Source organism: Drosophila melanogaster, chromosome 3R (genome assembly GCF_000001215.4).
Source record: "Drosophila melanogaster chromosome 3R".
NCBI lineage: Eukaryota > Metazoa > Arthropoda > Insecta > Diptera > Drosophilidae > Drosophila > Drosophila melanogaster.
The window spans coordinates 23,767,580-23,781,621 of record NT_033777.3 but is presented as its reverse complement, the minus strand read 5'-3'; the positions used below and the strand labels follow the sequence as shown (position 1 = coordinate 23,781,621).

At 49.4% G+C, this 14,042-nt stretch overlaps 4 protein-coding genes across 8 annotated transcripts; 3 read left to right on the top strand and 1 right to left on the bottom strand.

The window, feature by feature from the left end:
- On the top strand, positions 1-7,397 carry Nup98-96 (Nucleoporin 98-96kD). Of its 3 annotated transcripts, none has more exons than NM_142930.3 (9): positions 1-737; positions 798-3,335; positions 3,415-3,933; positions 4,002-4,184; positions 4,515-4,690; positions 4,747-5,029; positions 5,089-6,100; positions 6,158-6,567; positions 6,632-7,397. In NM_142930.3, the coding sequence occupies exons 1-9, from the start codon at positions 458-460 to the stop codon at positions 7,111-7,113; spliced, it is 5,883 nt and encodes a 1,960-aa protein (NP_651187.2). In that variant the 5' UTR covers positions 1-457; the 3' UTR covers positions 7,114-7,397. The 3 variants fall into 3 exon arrangements, with proteins under 3 accessions (NP_651187.2, NP_001262885.1, NP_001247266.1); NM_001275956.1 differs by having other exon boundaries at positions 213-737; NM_001260337.1 differs by lacking the exons at positions 4,515-4,690; positions 4,747-5,029; positions 5,089-6,100; positions 6,158-6,567; positions 6,632-7,397 and having other exon boundaries at positions 213-737; positions 4,002-4,406.
- A 97-nt stretch (positions 7,398-7,494) lies between these two features.
- Positions 7,495-8,624, top strand: CG10208 (uncharacterized protein). Its single transcript, NM_142929.4, has 2 exons — positions 7,495-7,736; positions 7,803-8,624. Exons 1-2 carry the CDS (start codon positions 7,590-7,592, stop codon positions 8,484-8,486), a joined length of 831 nt encoding a protein of 276 aa, NP_651186.1. The 5' UTR covers positions 7,495-7,589; the 3' UTR covers positions 8,487-8,624.
- A 138-nt stretch (positions 8,625-8,762) lies between these two features.
- tst (twister) lies at positions 8,763-13,223 on the top strand. Of its 2 annotated transcripts, none has more exons than NM_079741.3 (3): positions 8,763-11,181; positions 11,246-12,313; positions 12,379-13,223. In NM_079741.3, exons 1-3 carry the CDS (start codon positions 8,860-8,862, stop codon positions 12,580-12,582), a joined length of 3,594 nt encoding a protein of 1,197 aa, NP_524465.1. In that variant the 5' UTR covers positions 8,763-8,859; the 3' UTR covers positions 12,583-13,223. The 2 variants fall into 2 exon arrangements, with proteins under 2 accessions (NP_524465.1, NP_001262884.1); NM_001275955.1 differs by having other exon boundaries at positions 12,379-12,712.
- CG10375 (uncharacterized protein) lies at positions 12,638-13,910 on the bottom strand. 2 transcript variants are annotated; one of them, NM_142928.3, is made up of 3 exons: positions 13,752-13,910; positions 13,293-13,613; positions 12,638-13,165 (listed from the first exon to the last, which is right to left on the bottom strand). In NM_142928.3, the coding sequence occupies exons 1-3, from the start codon at positions 13,818-13,820 to the stop codon at positions 12,791-12,793; spliced, it is 765 nt and encodes a 254-aa protein (NP_651185.1). In that variant the 5' UTR covers positions 13,821-13,910; the 3' UTR covers positions 12,638-12,790. The 2 variants fall into 2 exon arrangements, with proteins under 2 accessions (NP_651185.1, NP_001163704.1); NM_001170233.1 differs by having other exon boundaries at positions 13,293-13,543.
- Between the last annotated feature and the right edge of the window lie 132 nt (positions 13,911-14,042).

The following is a 14,042-nucleotide window of genomic DNA, read 5'->3' as shown; positions in this document are numbered from 1 at the left end:
TTATAAAATACATTTTCCACACATTCATAGTAAATTTGCTTCGGAGGCACCAAGCAAAAATTTTATTAAGACCATAAATAAGTTATGGTCAATAGTTATGCGCCTGGCAGTTGTATCCTGCTTTTTTACAGTGTATTTTTGCATGCGATTTCACGCCTTGGTCACACTTTTGGCTGCATTTTCTTCAACATCGTGAAAAAATCGGCGCGCCATTTCTGTCCACTTTTTGCGTCAGACTCGGTCGACTCCTGCTGACTTGACAAATTCGCGAGTGTTTATTTGTTTTAAGCTAAGCCTGTCCGGTCCCACAACCTTCGCATCCGGCGCAGCCGCCCCAGCTTGCCCAACGTGGTGAAATCGAAGCATTGCTCATCGCGATAGTTGGCATTCCGGCGAAGGACAAAGCAGGGGATCTACCTAGTATATGTTTGTTATCTGAGCAGCAGCAGCGAGCAAAATGTTTGGCGGCGCGAAACCCAGCTTCGGAGCCACTCCGGCGGCCACCAGCTTTGGCGGATTCAGCGGCACCACAACAACCACTCCGTTTGGCCAGTCGGCATTTGGCAAACCCGCCGCACCGGCCTTTGGAAACACCTCCACCTTTGCCGCCCAACCCGCGCAGCAGTCACTGTTCGGTGCGGCAGCCACACCAGCTCAGCCCGCCGGAGGCTTATTCGGGGCAAACACGTCCACGGGATTTGGAAGCACTGCCACAGCTCAGCCCACGGCTTTTGGAGGTTAGACACGATCATTTGAAGTGGTATCATGTTACTAATTTAGTAATTTCTTCTTTGCAGCCTTCTCGCAGCCGCAACAGACCTCGAACATATTTGGATCCACCCAGACGGCGGCAAGCACCTCCCTCTTTGGACAATCGACGCTACCCGCCTTTGGAGCCGCCAAGCCGACTATGACGGCCTTTGGGCAAACAGCTGCTGCTCAGCCCACGGGCTCTTTGTTTGGCCAACCGGCTGCCGCCACCAGTACAACAGGATTCGGAGGCTTTGGGACGTCGGCGCCTACAACCACCAATGTTTTTGGCAGTGGCACCGCCTCCGCCTTTGCCCAACCTCAGGCTACGGCCGTGGGAGCTTCCGGAGTCAATACGGGCACGGCCGTGGCCAAGTACCAGCCAACCATTGGTACAGATACCCTGATGAAGAGCGGTCAGGCAAATAGTGTGAACACTAAGCAGCACTGCATCACGGCTATGAAGGAGTTCGAGGGCAAATCTCTGGAGGAGCTCCGCCTGGAAGACTATATGTGCGGGCGCAAGGGTCCACAGGCTGGGAATGCTCCGGGAGCTTTTGGATTTGGAGCTCAGGTTACTCAGCCCGCTCAGCCTGCAAGTGGTGGCCTGTTTGGAAGCACTGCCCAACCAAGCACAGGTCTGTTTGGCCAAACTGTGACCGAGAATAAGAGCATGTTTGGCACCACCGCTTTTGGCCAACAACCGGCGACTAACAATGCATTCGGAGCAGCAACCCAGCAAAACAACTTTCTGCAAAAGCCCTTTGGAGCCACCACCACCACTCCGTTTGCCGCTCCCGCAGCTGACGCTTCAAATCCATTTGGGGCGAAGCCTGCTTTTGGACAGGGAGGAAGCCTCTTTGGTCAGGCACCTGCTACCAGTGCGGCTCCTGCTTTCGGACAGACTAACACAGGATTCGGAGGCTTTGGAACCACAGCCGGAGCAACGCAACAGTCAACTCTTTTTGGTGCCACACCAGCCGCCGATCCAAATAAATCAGCCTTTGGGTTGGGAACGGCTGCATCAGCAGCCACGACAGGTTTTGGATTTGGAGCTCCAGCAACAAGCACCGCCGGCGGAGGCCTTTTCGGAAACAAGCCCGCCACTAGCTTTGCTGCTCCAACTTTCGGCGCAACCTCCACGGCTAGCACTCCGTTTTCAAATTTTGGCCTGAACACCAGTACAGCAGCAACGGGAGGAGGCCTTTTTAACTCGGGATTGAACAAGCCAGCAACGTCCGGATTCGGAGGTTTTGGAGCCACCAGCGCAGCACCACTTAATTTCAACGCAGGCAACACGGGCGGATCACTTTTCGGAAATACAGCCAAGCCGGGAGGAGGTCTTTTTGGAGGAGGTACTACAACCTTGGGTGGCACGGGTGCTGCCCCAACGGGAGGACTGTTTGGAGGAGGAACTACCAGTTTCGGAGGTGTCGGTGGTTCCTTGGGCGGAGGAGGCTTCGGTATGGGTACAAACAACTCGTTAACTGGTGGTATTATGGGAGCTCAGCCCACACTGGGTATCATGACGCCTTCACACCAGCCCATTCATCAGCAGATCCTAGCTAGGGTAACTTCTCCCTACGGAGACTCTCCGATTTTCAAGGATCTAAAGCTAAGCAGTGAAGCAGATGCAACAAGAGCTACAAATCCTGCTGCCCAACAAGCAGTTCTGGACCTGACCAGCAACCAGTACAAGATAAGTACCAGCAACAATCCTGCTCCAATGAAGGTAAAGGCGCTGGGCAGCACACTTAATAGAAAATCGCTGTTTGATGGTCTCGAGGAGTTTGATGCTTCTGTAGAGGGCTTCAATCTGAAGCCCAGTGCTAAACGATTAGTTATCAAACCCAAAGTAAAAAGTGTAGAGGGTGGAAATCCCTCTAGCTCTATTGGCAGTGCTCCCAACACGCCCCAATCTCGACCCAAAGGCGCAACTCCCAACAAAGAACGCGAGTCGTTTAGCGGAGCCATTCCAAGTGAGCCGCTACCACCAGCTGGAAACTCGCCTGGAGCAACGAATGGACGGGAAAGTCAGGATAACGGCCGCCGTGAGTCATGGCTGCATCCTAACAACCTTGAGAAGGTACGCCAGCACAACATTCAGACTGGAATGGATCAGGGATCGCCCCATAACAGCACCCTCAACGAGCTTGTGCCACGTAAACCTTTAGATACATACCGACCATCCTCCACCGTTCGCCTCTCGGTGTCAACCATCCCAGAGAATCCATTTGAGGATCAATCCAGCACCATTGCACGTCGCGAAACCTTCACTTCGCAGCAGGCCAATGAGAGTGTGCTTTCGAACAGATCTAATGAGGCAGAGGACTCTGCAGCAAACCAATCCCGCCTAGCCATTGAGGCAGCTGCTGCAGAGGCAGCAGACGACGAATCACATCCAACAGGCATTGTGCTGCGACGCGTGGGTTACTATACAATTCCATCGCTAGACGACCTACGCTCCTATCTGGCCGAGGACGGATCCTGTGTGGTTCCGAACTTTACGGTGGGTCGGGAAGGATACGGCAATGTCTTCTTCGGCAAGGAAATGGATGTGGCTGGCCTGAACCTCGATGAGATTGGTAAGAGTCTTGTGTTTTTTTATAACCGTTTGTGTTTGCTCTCATACATTTATTTAATGCAAAACAATTTGTATCACAGTCCACTTTCGCAACAAGGAGATTATCATTTATCCCGACGACGAAAACAAGCCGCCCATTGGTCAAGGTCTAAACCGTGACGCCCAGGTCACTTTGGACCAAGTATGGCCGTTGGACAAGACCAAGCACGAAGCCATCAAGGACCCACAACGCTTGCTTGAGATGGACTGGGAGGGCAAGTTGCGCCGGGTGTGCGATAAAAACGATACGCGCTTTATAGAATACCGCCCGGAAACGGGTAGTTGGGTCTTCCGCGTCAAGCACTTTTCTAAATATGGCCTGGGAGACAGCGACGAAGAGGACGAGTTGCCCACTGACCCGAAAAAAGCCAAAATTGCAACGCTTGAGGCTCAGCAGCGGGCAAACGCAGAAAAGATGACGCTCAATTCGCTGCGCCAAGCGCAGAAGATTTCAGAAGATGCAGCCCGTAACTTGGACCCAAAAGCCTTGGTCGCAGGTGTTGCCAGCGGATTCAGGCCAATGGATGATACCGCCGAGTTCCTTTTAATGGACAAAACACGTACGTCTAAAGTCCATTTTAAAAGGTTTAGTTTCATTAATTGTAATTTACTTAATTTTAATTCGCAGAATTTTTCCAAGCTGGTGGCAACTCCGATTTCTCCATGTTTGATCCACCGCGTCAACGTCCAACGATTACCAGTCCCACAGCTGTTTTGGCTCAGGAAATGGTAGGCAACGAGGCGCACAAAATGCAGCTAATGAAGTCATCCTTCTTTGTGGAGGACAATGCTCCCGAGGACGAACCCATGGGTAGGTGGATAATCTCTTGATGGTCTTTCAAATTGCTTACAGTAAAAGATATGTAGATGTTTAAATGTTAATCGTTAGTTTTGAGCAAATATGTATTGTTAATTATCAACGATATTTAATGATTTTTGATCGTTGCAAAAAGTATTATATATATATATTTATGTTTAAAAAGGTAGCACAAATTATAAAGTTAATAAAGCTTTCAAATGTGTTAGTAAATCCAATTCATTTTGCCTGCTTTGGCAACAATTCATTATAATTACAACAATTCACTGCTTATCATCCCACACGGCCACTATACATTTGAAAATTACTCATAAATTTCTACAGAGACTACGGGGCGTCTTCTTCGTCATCGCAAGTTTTTCAACGTGGAACCTCTTGTTTGGAAAGATGGTGCCTCCGAGAGTTCCAGTCAGTACGATTTTGAACACCCATCGCCCGCTCTGCCGATTTCTTCCTCCGTCTCTGAGGCCAGCCTGATGTGTGATGCACATTATGAGGAGGTATATCGACGTAACCTTTTACTTTGAAGCCCAATAAACATCCTGATCAATTTCAGACATCGTCGATGGCAACTGGAAGCATTGTTGCAGCTGTAAAAGAAACGAAGTTTGAAATGCCTGTCACTAAAGCCTTCAAGTTTGTCTGTAAGCCCAAAGTGGCTCCGATTAAGTTGCGTGCCACCACGGTTCCCCTACCCAGGTCCATCGCTTATGAGATGCGCGATAATTGGATCGCCGATTTGGGATTCTACAAAGGACGCAGCTTTAAGCTCAGTTTTGGTCCACAAAACTCATTGGTACTGCCAAGCACCTATAATAACATGCAAAACCTAAAAGAATGTAAGAATATCTGAAACAAGCTGTAGCAGTCCAATTATAATAATTTCCCTTTGCTTCAGTTACTGGACCATCCCTGCCCGTCTCCATGGTATTTGCGCCGCGCTCGGCCACCGATTTGTCGCCCAGTGTAATGCAGTTGGTGGAGTTTAACATGGTCAAAGGCAACGAGGGTTTTCGAGAAAGTATCATTCCCCATCTCGAAGTTCAGCTTAACGACTGCCTCTCAGTTAATGTGGAGGGTAGTGAGTGCCCGTGTATACATCCCGATAGCGGTACGAAACTAGTTTCCAAGCACTTCTCCGAGTCTCTTAAGCAGAGAAATGCTGGCTTAAAAGAGGACTATAGCGTGTCAGTGTGGTCGCTTTTATTCGCACTATGGGGCGATCACGATGAACTGGTGGACCTGGAAAAGAACTCTCATTACATGGTCATGTGTCGGCGCAATCTGCTATCCGAGTGGCTTGAGAACACGCTGCTGGGCAAAGATCTACTCTCGAAAAAAGTTAGCACCCACAGCTACCTGGAGCACATGTTGGATTTACTTAGCTGCCATCGCGTAAATGAGGCTTGTGAGCTGGCCTTCAGCTACGATGATGCTAATCTGGCTCTTGTGCTGTCCCAATTAAGTTCCGGAGCTGTCTTCCGGCTATTAATGGAGGAGCAGCTCTTTGCCTGGCAGCAGAGCAAGTCGGATAAGTATATCGATCTGGAGCGCCTTAAGATGTACATGCTGGCCGCCGGAGCGCCAATGATGCAGTCTTCACATGGGGCCATCAACTTACTCGAGAATAAAAACTGGCTGACAGCACTGGCCCTGCAGCTATGGTATTTCACAGCCCCAACATCGTCTATCACCGATGCACTCAATGCTTATAACGACGCCTTCCAAGCGGAAGAGTGCTATGCGGAGCCCCCAAAGCCCAGCTACAGGGACGCACCTACTGACACCAAGAAGCCCGTCTACGATTTGCGCTACCACTTGCTCCAGTTACACTCTAAACGTATGCATTCCCTGGAAGAAACTCTCAATCCTATAACGCATACCGCCGATGCCATGGACTTTCGTTTGAGGTGAGCTAAAAGAATTTTTTGGTACAGTGCAAAATAAATCATATCAAATCATTTTAGCTGGCTGCTCTTGCAAACTCTGCGAGCTCTTGGCTACCGTCACTGTTCGCCCTTAACGGAGGCTCGTCTTTCGGTGGATTTCGCTAGCCAGTTGGAGAACGAAGGCCTCTGGCAGTGGGGTATCTTTGTTCTTTTGCATATTAAGCAGCAGACCCAGAGGGAACGTGCAGTTCAGCAAATGCTACAGAGGAATGTCAGCGTTTCCGCCAAGGTGGCTCTATATGCGGAAGAGCGCTTTATCGTCGAAGAGCTTGGTATTCCGATGTCGTGGGTGGACTATGCGAAGGCGGTAAAGGCGGGAGCGTCAGGAAAGCATCACCTTCAAGCCAAATATCTGCTAAAGGCAAAACATTTTGCTACGGCGCACGATGTCATCTTCCAACACATTGCTCCTGATGCCATCATAAACGGTTGGTTCCTTATGATAAGAATTATTTCGGTGGATTACTAACAATTGTCATTGCAAACTTGCAGGTAAAATGAAATACCTGCATAGCCTGCTCATTCAATTCGAGGATACAGAGGGCAGCAGCATCCGAGTGCCCAACTGGGCCAACCAGGGCCAGATCTTCCTGGACTTTATCGACATCAGTGCCAAGTTCAAACAGATCCGCAGTGTGACCAACATCGCTGACATCAATGCGCGCTGGGAGAACTTAAAACCACAACTAAGCGAACTCTGCTCCCGCATCAGTCTGCTCCCGTGCCCTACCTCCAAGCACCGCCTGTGCCAGAGTGAAATCTCGCAGAGCCTCAGCTGCTTGGTGCACGGCATGTGCATTGTCTGTCCCGAGATGGAGTCTTCCACGGTGCTTAAGGTGGCCCTGGAGCGGCTGCCACTGCCGCAGGAGTTCGCCTCAAAGGAGCTGCGCATCTGGCTGGAGGAGCTACTAGACAAAATCCAAAACGAGCCACCATTTAGCGAGCGGCAGCAACCCACCATGATGGAGATATAGGTGCCGAAACAAACAAAGCTCGAAGATACAATGTTTAGTCTAGGGTCAAATTAACTTAGTTATAATCAATTGATTAGCATCCCCCTCGCAAAAGAAAAAAAAGTCAGCTGTAGCATAGGTTTGAGTACGGCATCATTTATGTATGATTGCTTAATATTTAAAAAACGTTTCGTCGGAAAAGACCAGAAGAATAATAGTTTTTTGTTGATTTGTTTAATTGATTTTCATAAATTTCATAAACTTAGTAGTATAAGAAAGTAAAAAAAAAAAATGTTTCTAACAACGTTCGCTGGCTGGGAATCATTTCAAATCCGATAGAACTGCGCTGTGCCTATCGAAAGCTTTGTTGGGACCTACCTGTTTAGTCCAGTTGTGGAGCGAGATCAGTAGTCATTCGATCGCTAGTTAGACCACAACATATTTACTCTCTGATTAGCTTCTTACCTGCTGCACGAGCGAAAAACGTTTCACTGGCCATGGCTGCTGTTGTTCCCACTGAAACCTCCGCCGCCCCCGCCTCCTGGTGTGGGCGCGGTGCCAAGCCCCGAACCTTTGAAAAGGAACCGCCAGTCATCTGCTATGACAAGCCCGCAGCTTCGATCGTTTCGAAGGAGGAGTATGATGTAAGTAACGCGAACAATAGCAATAATACAATGATAAAATAATCTAATCCGACTCGGAGACTACAGAATAAACGTTATCGTGCCCTGACTGGCGATCTTGTGGAGACACTGATTGTGCCCAAACGGGAGGCACGCACCTGGACAATGCAAGAGGGTGATTTGTGCCGCGTCACTGTCCACGAAGGTTCTCAGGTGGGCGACATGAACTTTTGGAATCTGGAGAACACCGCCGAGCGCTTCTACTCGGGCAAGACGCGCCAGCTGCACTCGTCGCATCTGCGCGTTTACGATCGTCTGTGGAGCTGCCTGCCCCACCTGCGTCCCATGGCCACCTTTGTGTTTGATTCCCTTGCCGCCTATGGCATCGATGAGGATGGCGGTGCTCTGCACGACGTAATTGGAACACGGTGCGACGACTACACCTACAAGCTAATCACGGGCAAGGATCGGGTGGGCAGTTGCCACAGTTCCCTAGTCAAGGCGGTGGTGGAGGAGCGCGGGCTGACCGAGCAGGATGTACACGACGTGTGGAACATCTTTATGTGCACCGGATTTACACGGGACACGCATCAGTATTTCTGCAAGGCAAGTCCAGCGCGCAAGGGGGATTTCATTGAGTTTGTGGCCGACATGAATCTTCTGGTGGCTCTGAGCGCCTGTCCACAGGGCGATGTCTCCATCGCAGTGGGCGCCGATGTGCCGGACGACAAGTGCCACCCCCTCAAGGTCGAAGTGTTCCGTCGCAAGTAAACAGAACCATTTTCATTCCGTGTGCGGAAATCTGGTTCTAACAGCGTGCCATTTATGTAAACAGTGCCATAGAGATGTGCAAGATCATCTTCCGTATTGATGACGAATTATCAATACAAATATATTACTGCAATAATTATTGAGTTTTTGTTTTACTTAATATAAATTTTGGAATAAATTCGTTAAAATTATTTTTAATTAAAAAAATTAAAATATCTTTGCACACTGCACGGGATGCAATTCGTTACGCGATTGTTTCTCGATTTTTAGGGTGACCAGTCCATCCAAATTATCTGCCGACTCTTGTTGATTTTTTCCTTGTATTTTGGCAAATGCTAAACAAAGTTATTTTCGCCAGGAATAAACTATTAAAATGAATGAGATTAGGGGCGAGGATAACCTCGAACGGCTGCGCAACTATATCCTGCGACCGGAGCTGTCCCTCCACAATCCCCTGCCGGATGTTTTGCCCCGCAAATTCGATCCGATGCGCCTGTTGCATGCGCCCCGTTGCCCGGGAAGCACTAAGTTGGCTCCTCGCCGCGACCAGAGTGGTCACATACTTGAGTTCGTGGAATTGGACTTGGAGGCCGTGGGCGCCAATGCCAACAACTCGATGTCCATGCAGCGGGAGCCGGGCTTGCTGGAAGACGCGACGCGTGGCTCCCACTCCAATTTTCCCTTTTGGCCAGGCGGTTTCGATGAGCAGCGCCAGCAGATCGCAGCTCTGGATGTCAGCAACTTTCAGTTCGGGGACAAGCTGCTAACGGTGCCACCGGGCTTCAGCTCTGGCTACGACTTCTTCCAATCGCAATCTGTAACACTGCCGCCTGTGGTCGCCGATCCCAGTAACGTTGATCTATTGGAAAACCTAGAACAGGATCTGGACGTCCAGGAGTGGATGAAGCTTACGCGTAGTGAGGAAACAAGCTCCACTGGAACGCCTAAAAGTCCAAAACAGTCGAACGTGCAATTACCTTCAGAGGAGTTCAGAGACGTGGACGATCACATTATGAAGGCTGACCTAAAGCCTGTGCTAAACATTTCCACCACAACCAAGAACTTCAAGAGCGATTGGGCCGAAATGGTGGACATAAGCCAACCCATCAATAACTTTAAAGAGCAGATACCATGCCCCGCCATGGATTTCCCCTTCGAACTGGATGTCTTTCAAAAGCAGGCCATTCTCAAGCTGGAACAACGCCAGTACGTTTTCGTTGCAGCGCATACATCTGCTGGCAAGACAGTTGTAGCTGAATATGCCATCGCTCTGTCCAAGCGTGATCTCACCCGCACCATCTACACATCGCCGATCAAGGCGTTGTCCAATCAGAAGTACCGCGACTTCCGAAAAACCTTCAAGGATGTGGGCCTTATTACAGGTGACCTGCAGATAGAGCCCACCGCCTCTTGTCTGATCATGACCACCGAGATTCTCCGCTCAATGCTGTATTGCGGCAGCGATGTCACGCGGGATCTGGAGTGGGTGATCTTCGACGAGGTGCACTATATTAATAACCCAGAAAGAGGACATGTCTGGGAGGAGGTCATTATACTCCTGCCCGAACATGTTAACATTATAATGCTCAGTGCCACCGTGCCCAATACCTTGGAATTGGCCGACTGGGTTGGGAGCACCAAGAAGAGAAAGGTCTATGTGATCAGCACTTTAAAACGACCAGTGCCTCTGACGCATTTCCTCTATACTGGTGCTGGAGGAAAGAGTCGCGATGACATCTTCCTCCTGGTGGACGCCCAGGGAAAATATCTGCAGGGTAACTACGAGAAGGCCGTGGAGCGCAAGAAGGAGATGCAAGGCAAGGCCAAGGGCGGCGGTGGTGGGCCAAGAAACCATTTAAATGCCAAGCAGGAGCAGTACACCTGGATCGGACTAATTGACTTCCTGAGGCGGAGCAACATGATGCCAGTGGTGGCTTTCACTCTGTCCCGCAATCGGTGCGACTCCAATTTGGCCGCTTTGCAGTCAGTGGACCTGAACACGGAAAAGGAGAAGGGTGCAGTGCAGAAGTTCTTCCTGCAGTGTCTGGCAAAGCTGAAGCCACCGGACCGTACAATTCCGCAGGTTCTTGTTCTCAAGGACGCTTTGGAGAGAGGAATAGGTGTGCATCATAGCGGCATCTTGCCCATTCTTAAGGAGATTGTCGAGATGCTCTTTCAAAATGGGCTAGTTAAGCTGCTTTTCGCCACCGAAACGTTTGCCATGGGCGTCAACATGCCCGCGCGCACTGTGGTCTTCGACTCCTGCAAAAAGTTTGACGGACTGGAGATGCGTAACCTGAAACCAGGCGAATACATCCAAATGGCCGGCAGAGCTGGACGCCGTGGGCACGACGAGACAGGTACGGCGATCATTATGTGCAAGGGCAGTGTGCCACCATCGATGGAGCTACGGCCCATGATTCTGGGCCTGCCGGAGAAGTTGCAGTCACAGTTCATTCTGCGCTATGCGGTAATCCTCACATGTCTGCGCATCGAGAGTATCAAGGTGGAGGATATCATGAAGTTCAGTTTCAAGGAGTTTAACCTAAAGCTCCAATTGCCTACGCAGCAGAAGCAACTTCGTCTGGCCGAAGACAAGTTTGCCATGCTCCCAACTCTCGGCGAACATCTGCAACCACTTGTCAATTTTTATGACAAAGCCGTGGAGTATTGGAAAGAAAAGCACCGCATCATGGTAGGATATACGTACAATTGCAACTGCATTTTATGAACTCCACCATACATTTTTTTTTTTTCAGAAATTTGTTGTTACTCAACCCAAGATCCAAAAGGAACTGAAAGCTGGCCGCGTCATTGTGATCACGCAGGGCAAGCACTACAACAAACTGGCCATTCTACTCAACACCAAATCTGTCCCGGGCAAGGATACCATCTATAAGGTGCTAGTGCTGGACCATCAATTCAAGGCAAAGGATAGCAACAGCCTCCAGCAAGGCGAGCTCTATTACAAAATACTTTCGCTGACGCCTAGAAACATGACCTTCCAACCAGTGGGAATCGGAGGACACACTGTGCTGGACATCAAGGCTATAGACATTATCAGTATCACCAAGAGCACATTGAAAGTCGATGCAGATGCGATTATCCGGAATTGGGAGCAGCGGCAGCTGGAGCGGTTCAAGGACTCCCCGCCAAGTGGATCGGTGGTCAAGGCGGTGACCGAGCTAAACCAGCTCAATGAGAGTTACATTGACAACCCGGATAACATCAAATACGTTAATCTTTCCAAGGAAATAATCGTGAACGCTGACAGCGAGGTGGCCATGCTGAACTACGTTGATCACCTGCTCCGTAAGGTTGGCGAATTTCTGCCACATACCAACATTGCCGGATTCGAACAGGAGTTCGCCAAAGTGTACGAGCGCCGAATGCTGGAGATTCACATCGAGGAGCTGCGCTTCAAGAACTCCGCGAGAAATTTGACCCTCTATCCGGACTATTGTAACAAATTGAAGGTGCTGCGAGCCCTGAAATACATAGATGAACTGGACGAGGTCACACTTAAGGGAAAAGTGGCCTGTGAGATGGGCCAAAATGAGCTACTTATCACGGAGCTCATACTATGCAACATGTTCAACGATCTCGAGCCGGCAGAAATAGCCGCCTTGCTCTCCGGCCTTGTCTTCCAGGCGAAGATGCAGGATAAGCCGGTAATACCAGAGGCGTTGAAGGAGTGCGTGGCGGCATTTGAGCAGATCAACGATACAATTCTTGCCGAGGAGCAGCGCTTTCAGGCAGCCATCGAGACCGATAATCGCCTGAACTTTGGTCTGCTGGAGGTGGTCTACGAGTGGGCTAGAAATAAGGTAAGAAGCCCTGTAGGACGCAATTTTGCCTATCCTCATATCTGTCCATTTAATCCAATTCACAGCCCTTTGCTGAGATTATGAAACTGACGACGGTGCAGGAGGGCATCATTGTTCGCTGCATTCAGCAGCTGAATGAAACGCTGCGTGATGTTAAAACGGCCGCCATTCGGATTGGCAATCCGGGACTGCAGTCGAAGATGGAGGAGGCGTCGGCTGCTATCAAGCGCGATATTGTTTTCACCGCATCCTTGTACACAGAACTGTGATCGAAGGAGATGGTCCAAGCCATCCATTGTAGAAGGAAAGAGGCAAGACGGAAATGTGTTTCTTACATCTATATTTTATGCACGTGTCAATTACAATTCCAAAGGATACTTATAAAAAAAATGTAAAAATATTCATGTGCAACGCGACGCGGTTTGGCGGAGGTGATCTGGCGATAGTGAAGGAGCGGCGCCGCGCTGGGAAGCTATATTATCGCGACTCGGGCTTAAATTTTGGTGGAACCATCATGCCGGTCATATGTTTTTGTTTCTTGGCTTTCTTGGACTTGCCGGCACCCGACTGAAAGTCATGCCAGCTGTTTACTCGGCTCTGGCGCGACTCTTCGAAGTTCTGCTGCCATTCGCGGTCCGCCTTTATCCGCTCCTCCTCCTCGATTTCCGTTTCGCGCTTTCGCTTTCGCTCCTCCTGGTCGCGTTGGTCGAGCTTTTGCCGTCGACGCTCCATGTCGGCAAACAGTTTCATGACCATAACGTAGATGGCGTGCTTGTACTTGGTGGGATCGTCCTCGGGTATTGGCTCAGTGGGCCGACCCTCTTTTTTAAGCTTTTTACGCTTTTCTGCAATCTGAAAGGTAACGAACAAATTAATATAATACAGTACAATAAAGAAAATGTGCCATTGCAATTGGATTTTCAATTATTCTAAAGCCGGACGATCATAGAGCTTAATGCTCCGAGGAACTGGAACTCACCATTTGATCCGTTCGCCCCTTTGCCTCCTCGTACACCTCCAGACACCTTTTGCGCGTGAGTTCGTTTTCGAGGATTTTCCAGGAACGCGACACAATATCGAATGCCATTTGAGCGCGCTCCTGGTTGTCGGGATTCTTGTCTGGATGGACGAGGATTGACAAGGTGCGGTATCGCTTTTTTATATCCGCCAATTCGACCTCGGGCTCGATTTGGAGCACCTCAAACGGATTGAGATTGAAGTACGTTGAACCTGGACGAAGTAAACGATCAATTTGTTGAGAAGGAGTTAAAACTGAATCACGTTTTTCAATTTCTTTCACCTGCAATATAGGCACAAAATCATTTACTAAAGTGTACATAATAACAAGGGTTTAGTTTATTTGGAGCGGCTGCCGTGCAAGGAGCCCGACCCAGTGTAGAATAAAAACTGAGCCTGCGGTTCCGTCCGCCACACTTACTTCTGTGTAGAATTCCTCGAAGTTGTCATGGGAGGTTCCCGGTTGGTCTCTGGCCGACGAGGAGGACATGCTGCAACAATAACGACACCTTTTGCGTTTTCCGTACAACAATTTTTGATAAAAATATCAACTCGACAGAGTGACCGTGCGCGGTTTGTTAGAAATTACCGTTCGCTGTAGTTAAAATGGCTCCAAGTCGTTATCGCATAAAACCTTTAACTTTAATTACAATTACTTTCGACTTTGGTGGATACAAATAAGAATGCTGAACAAATTATTCTGCAATTATTT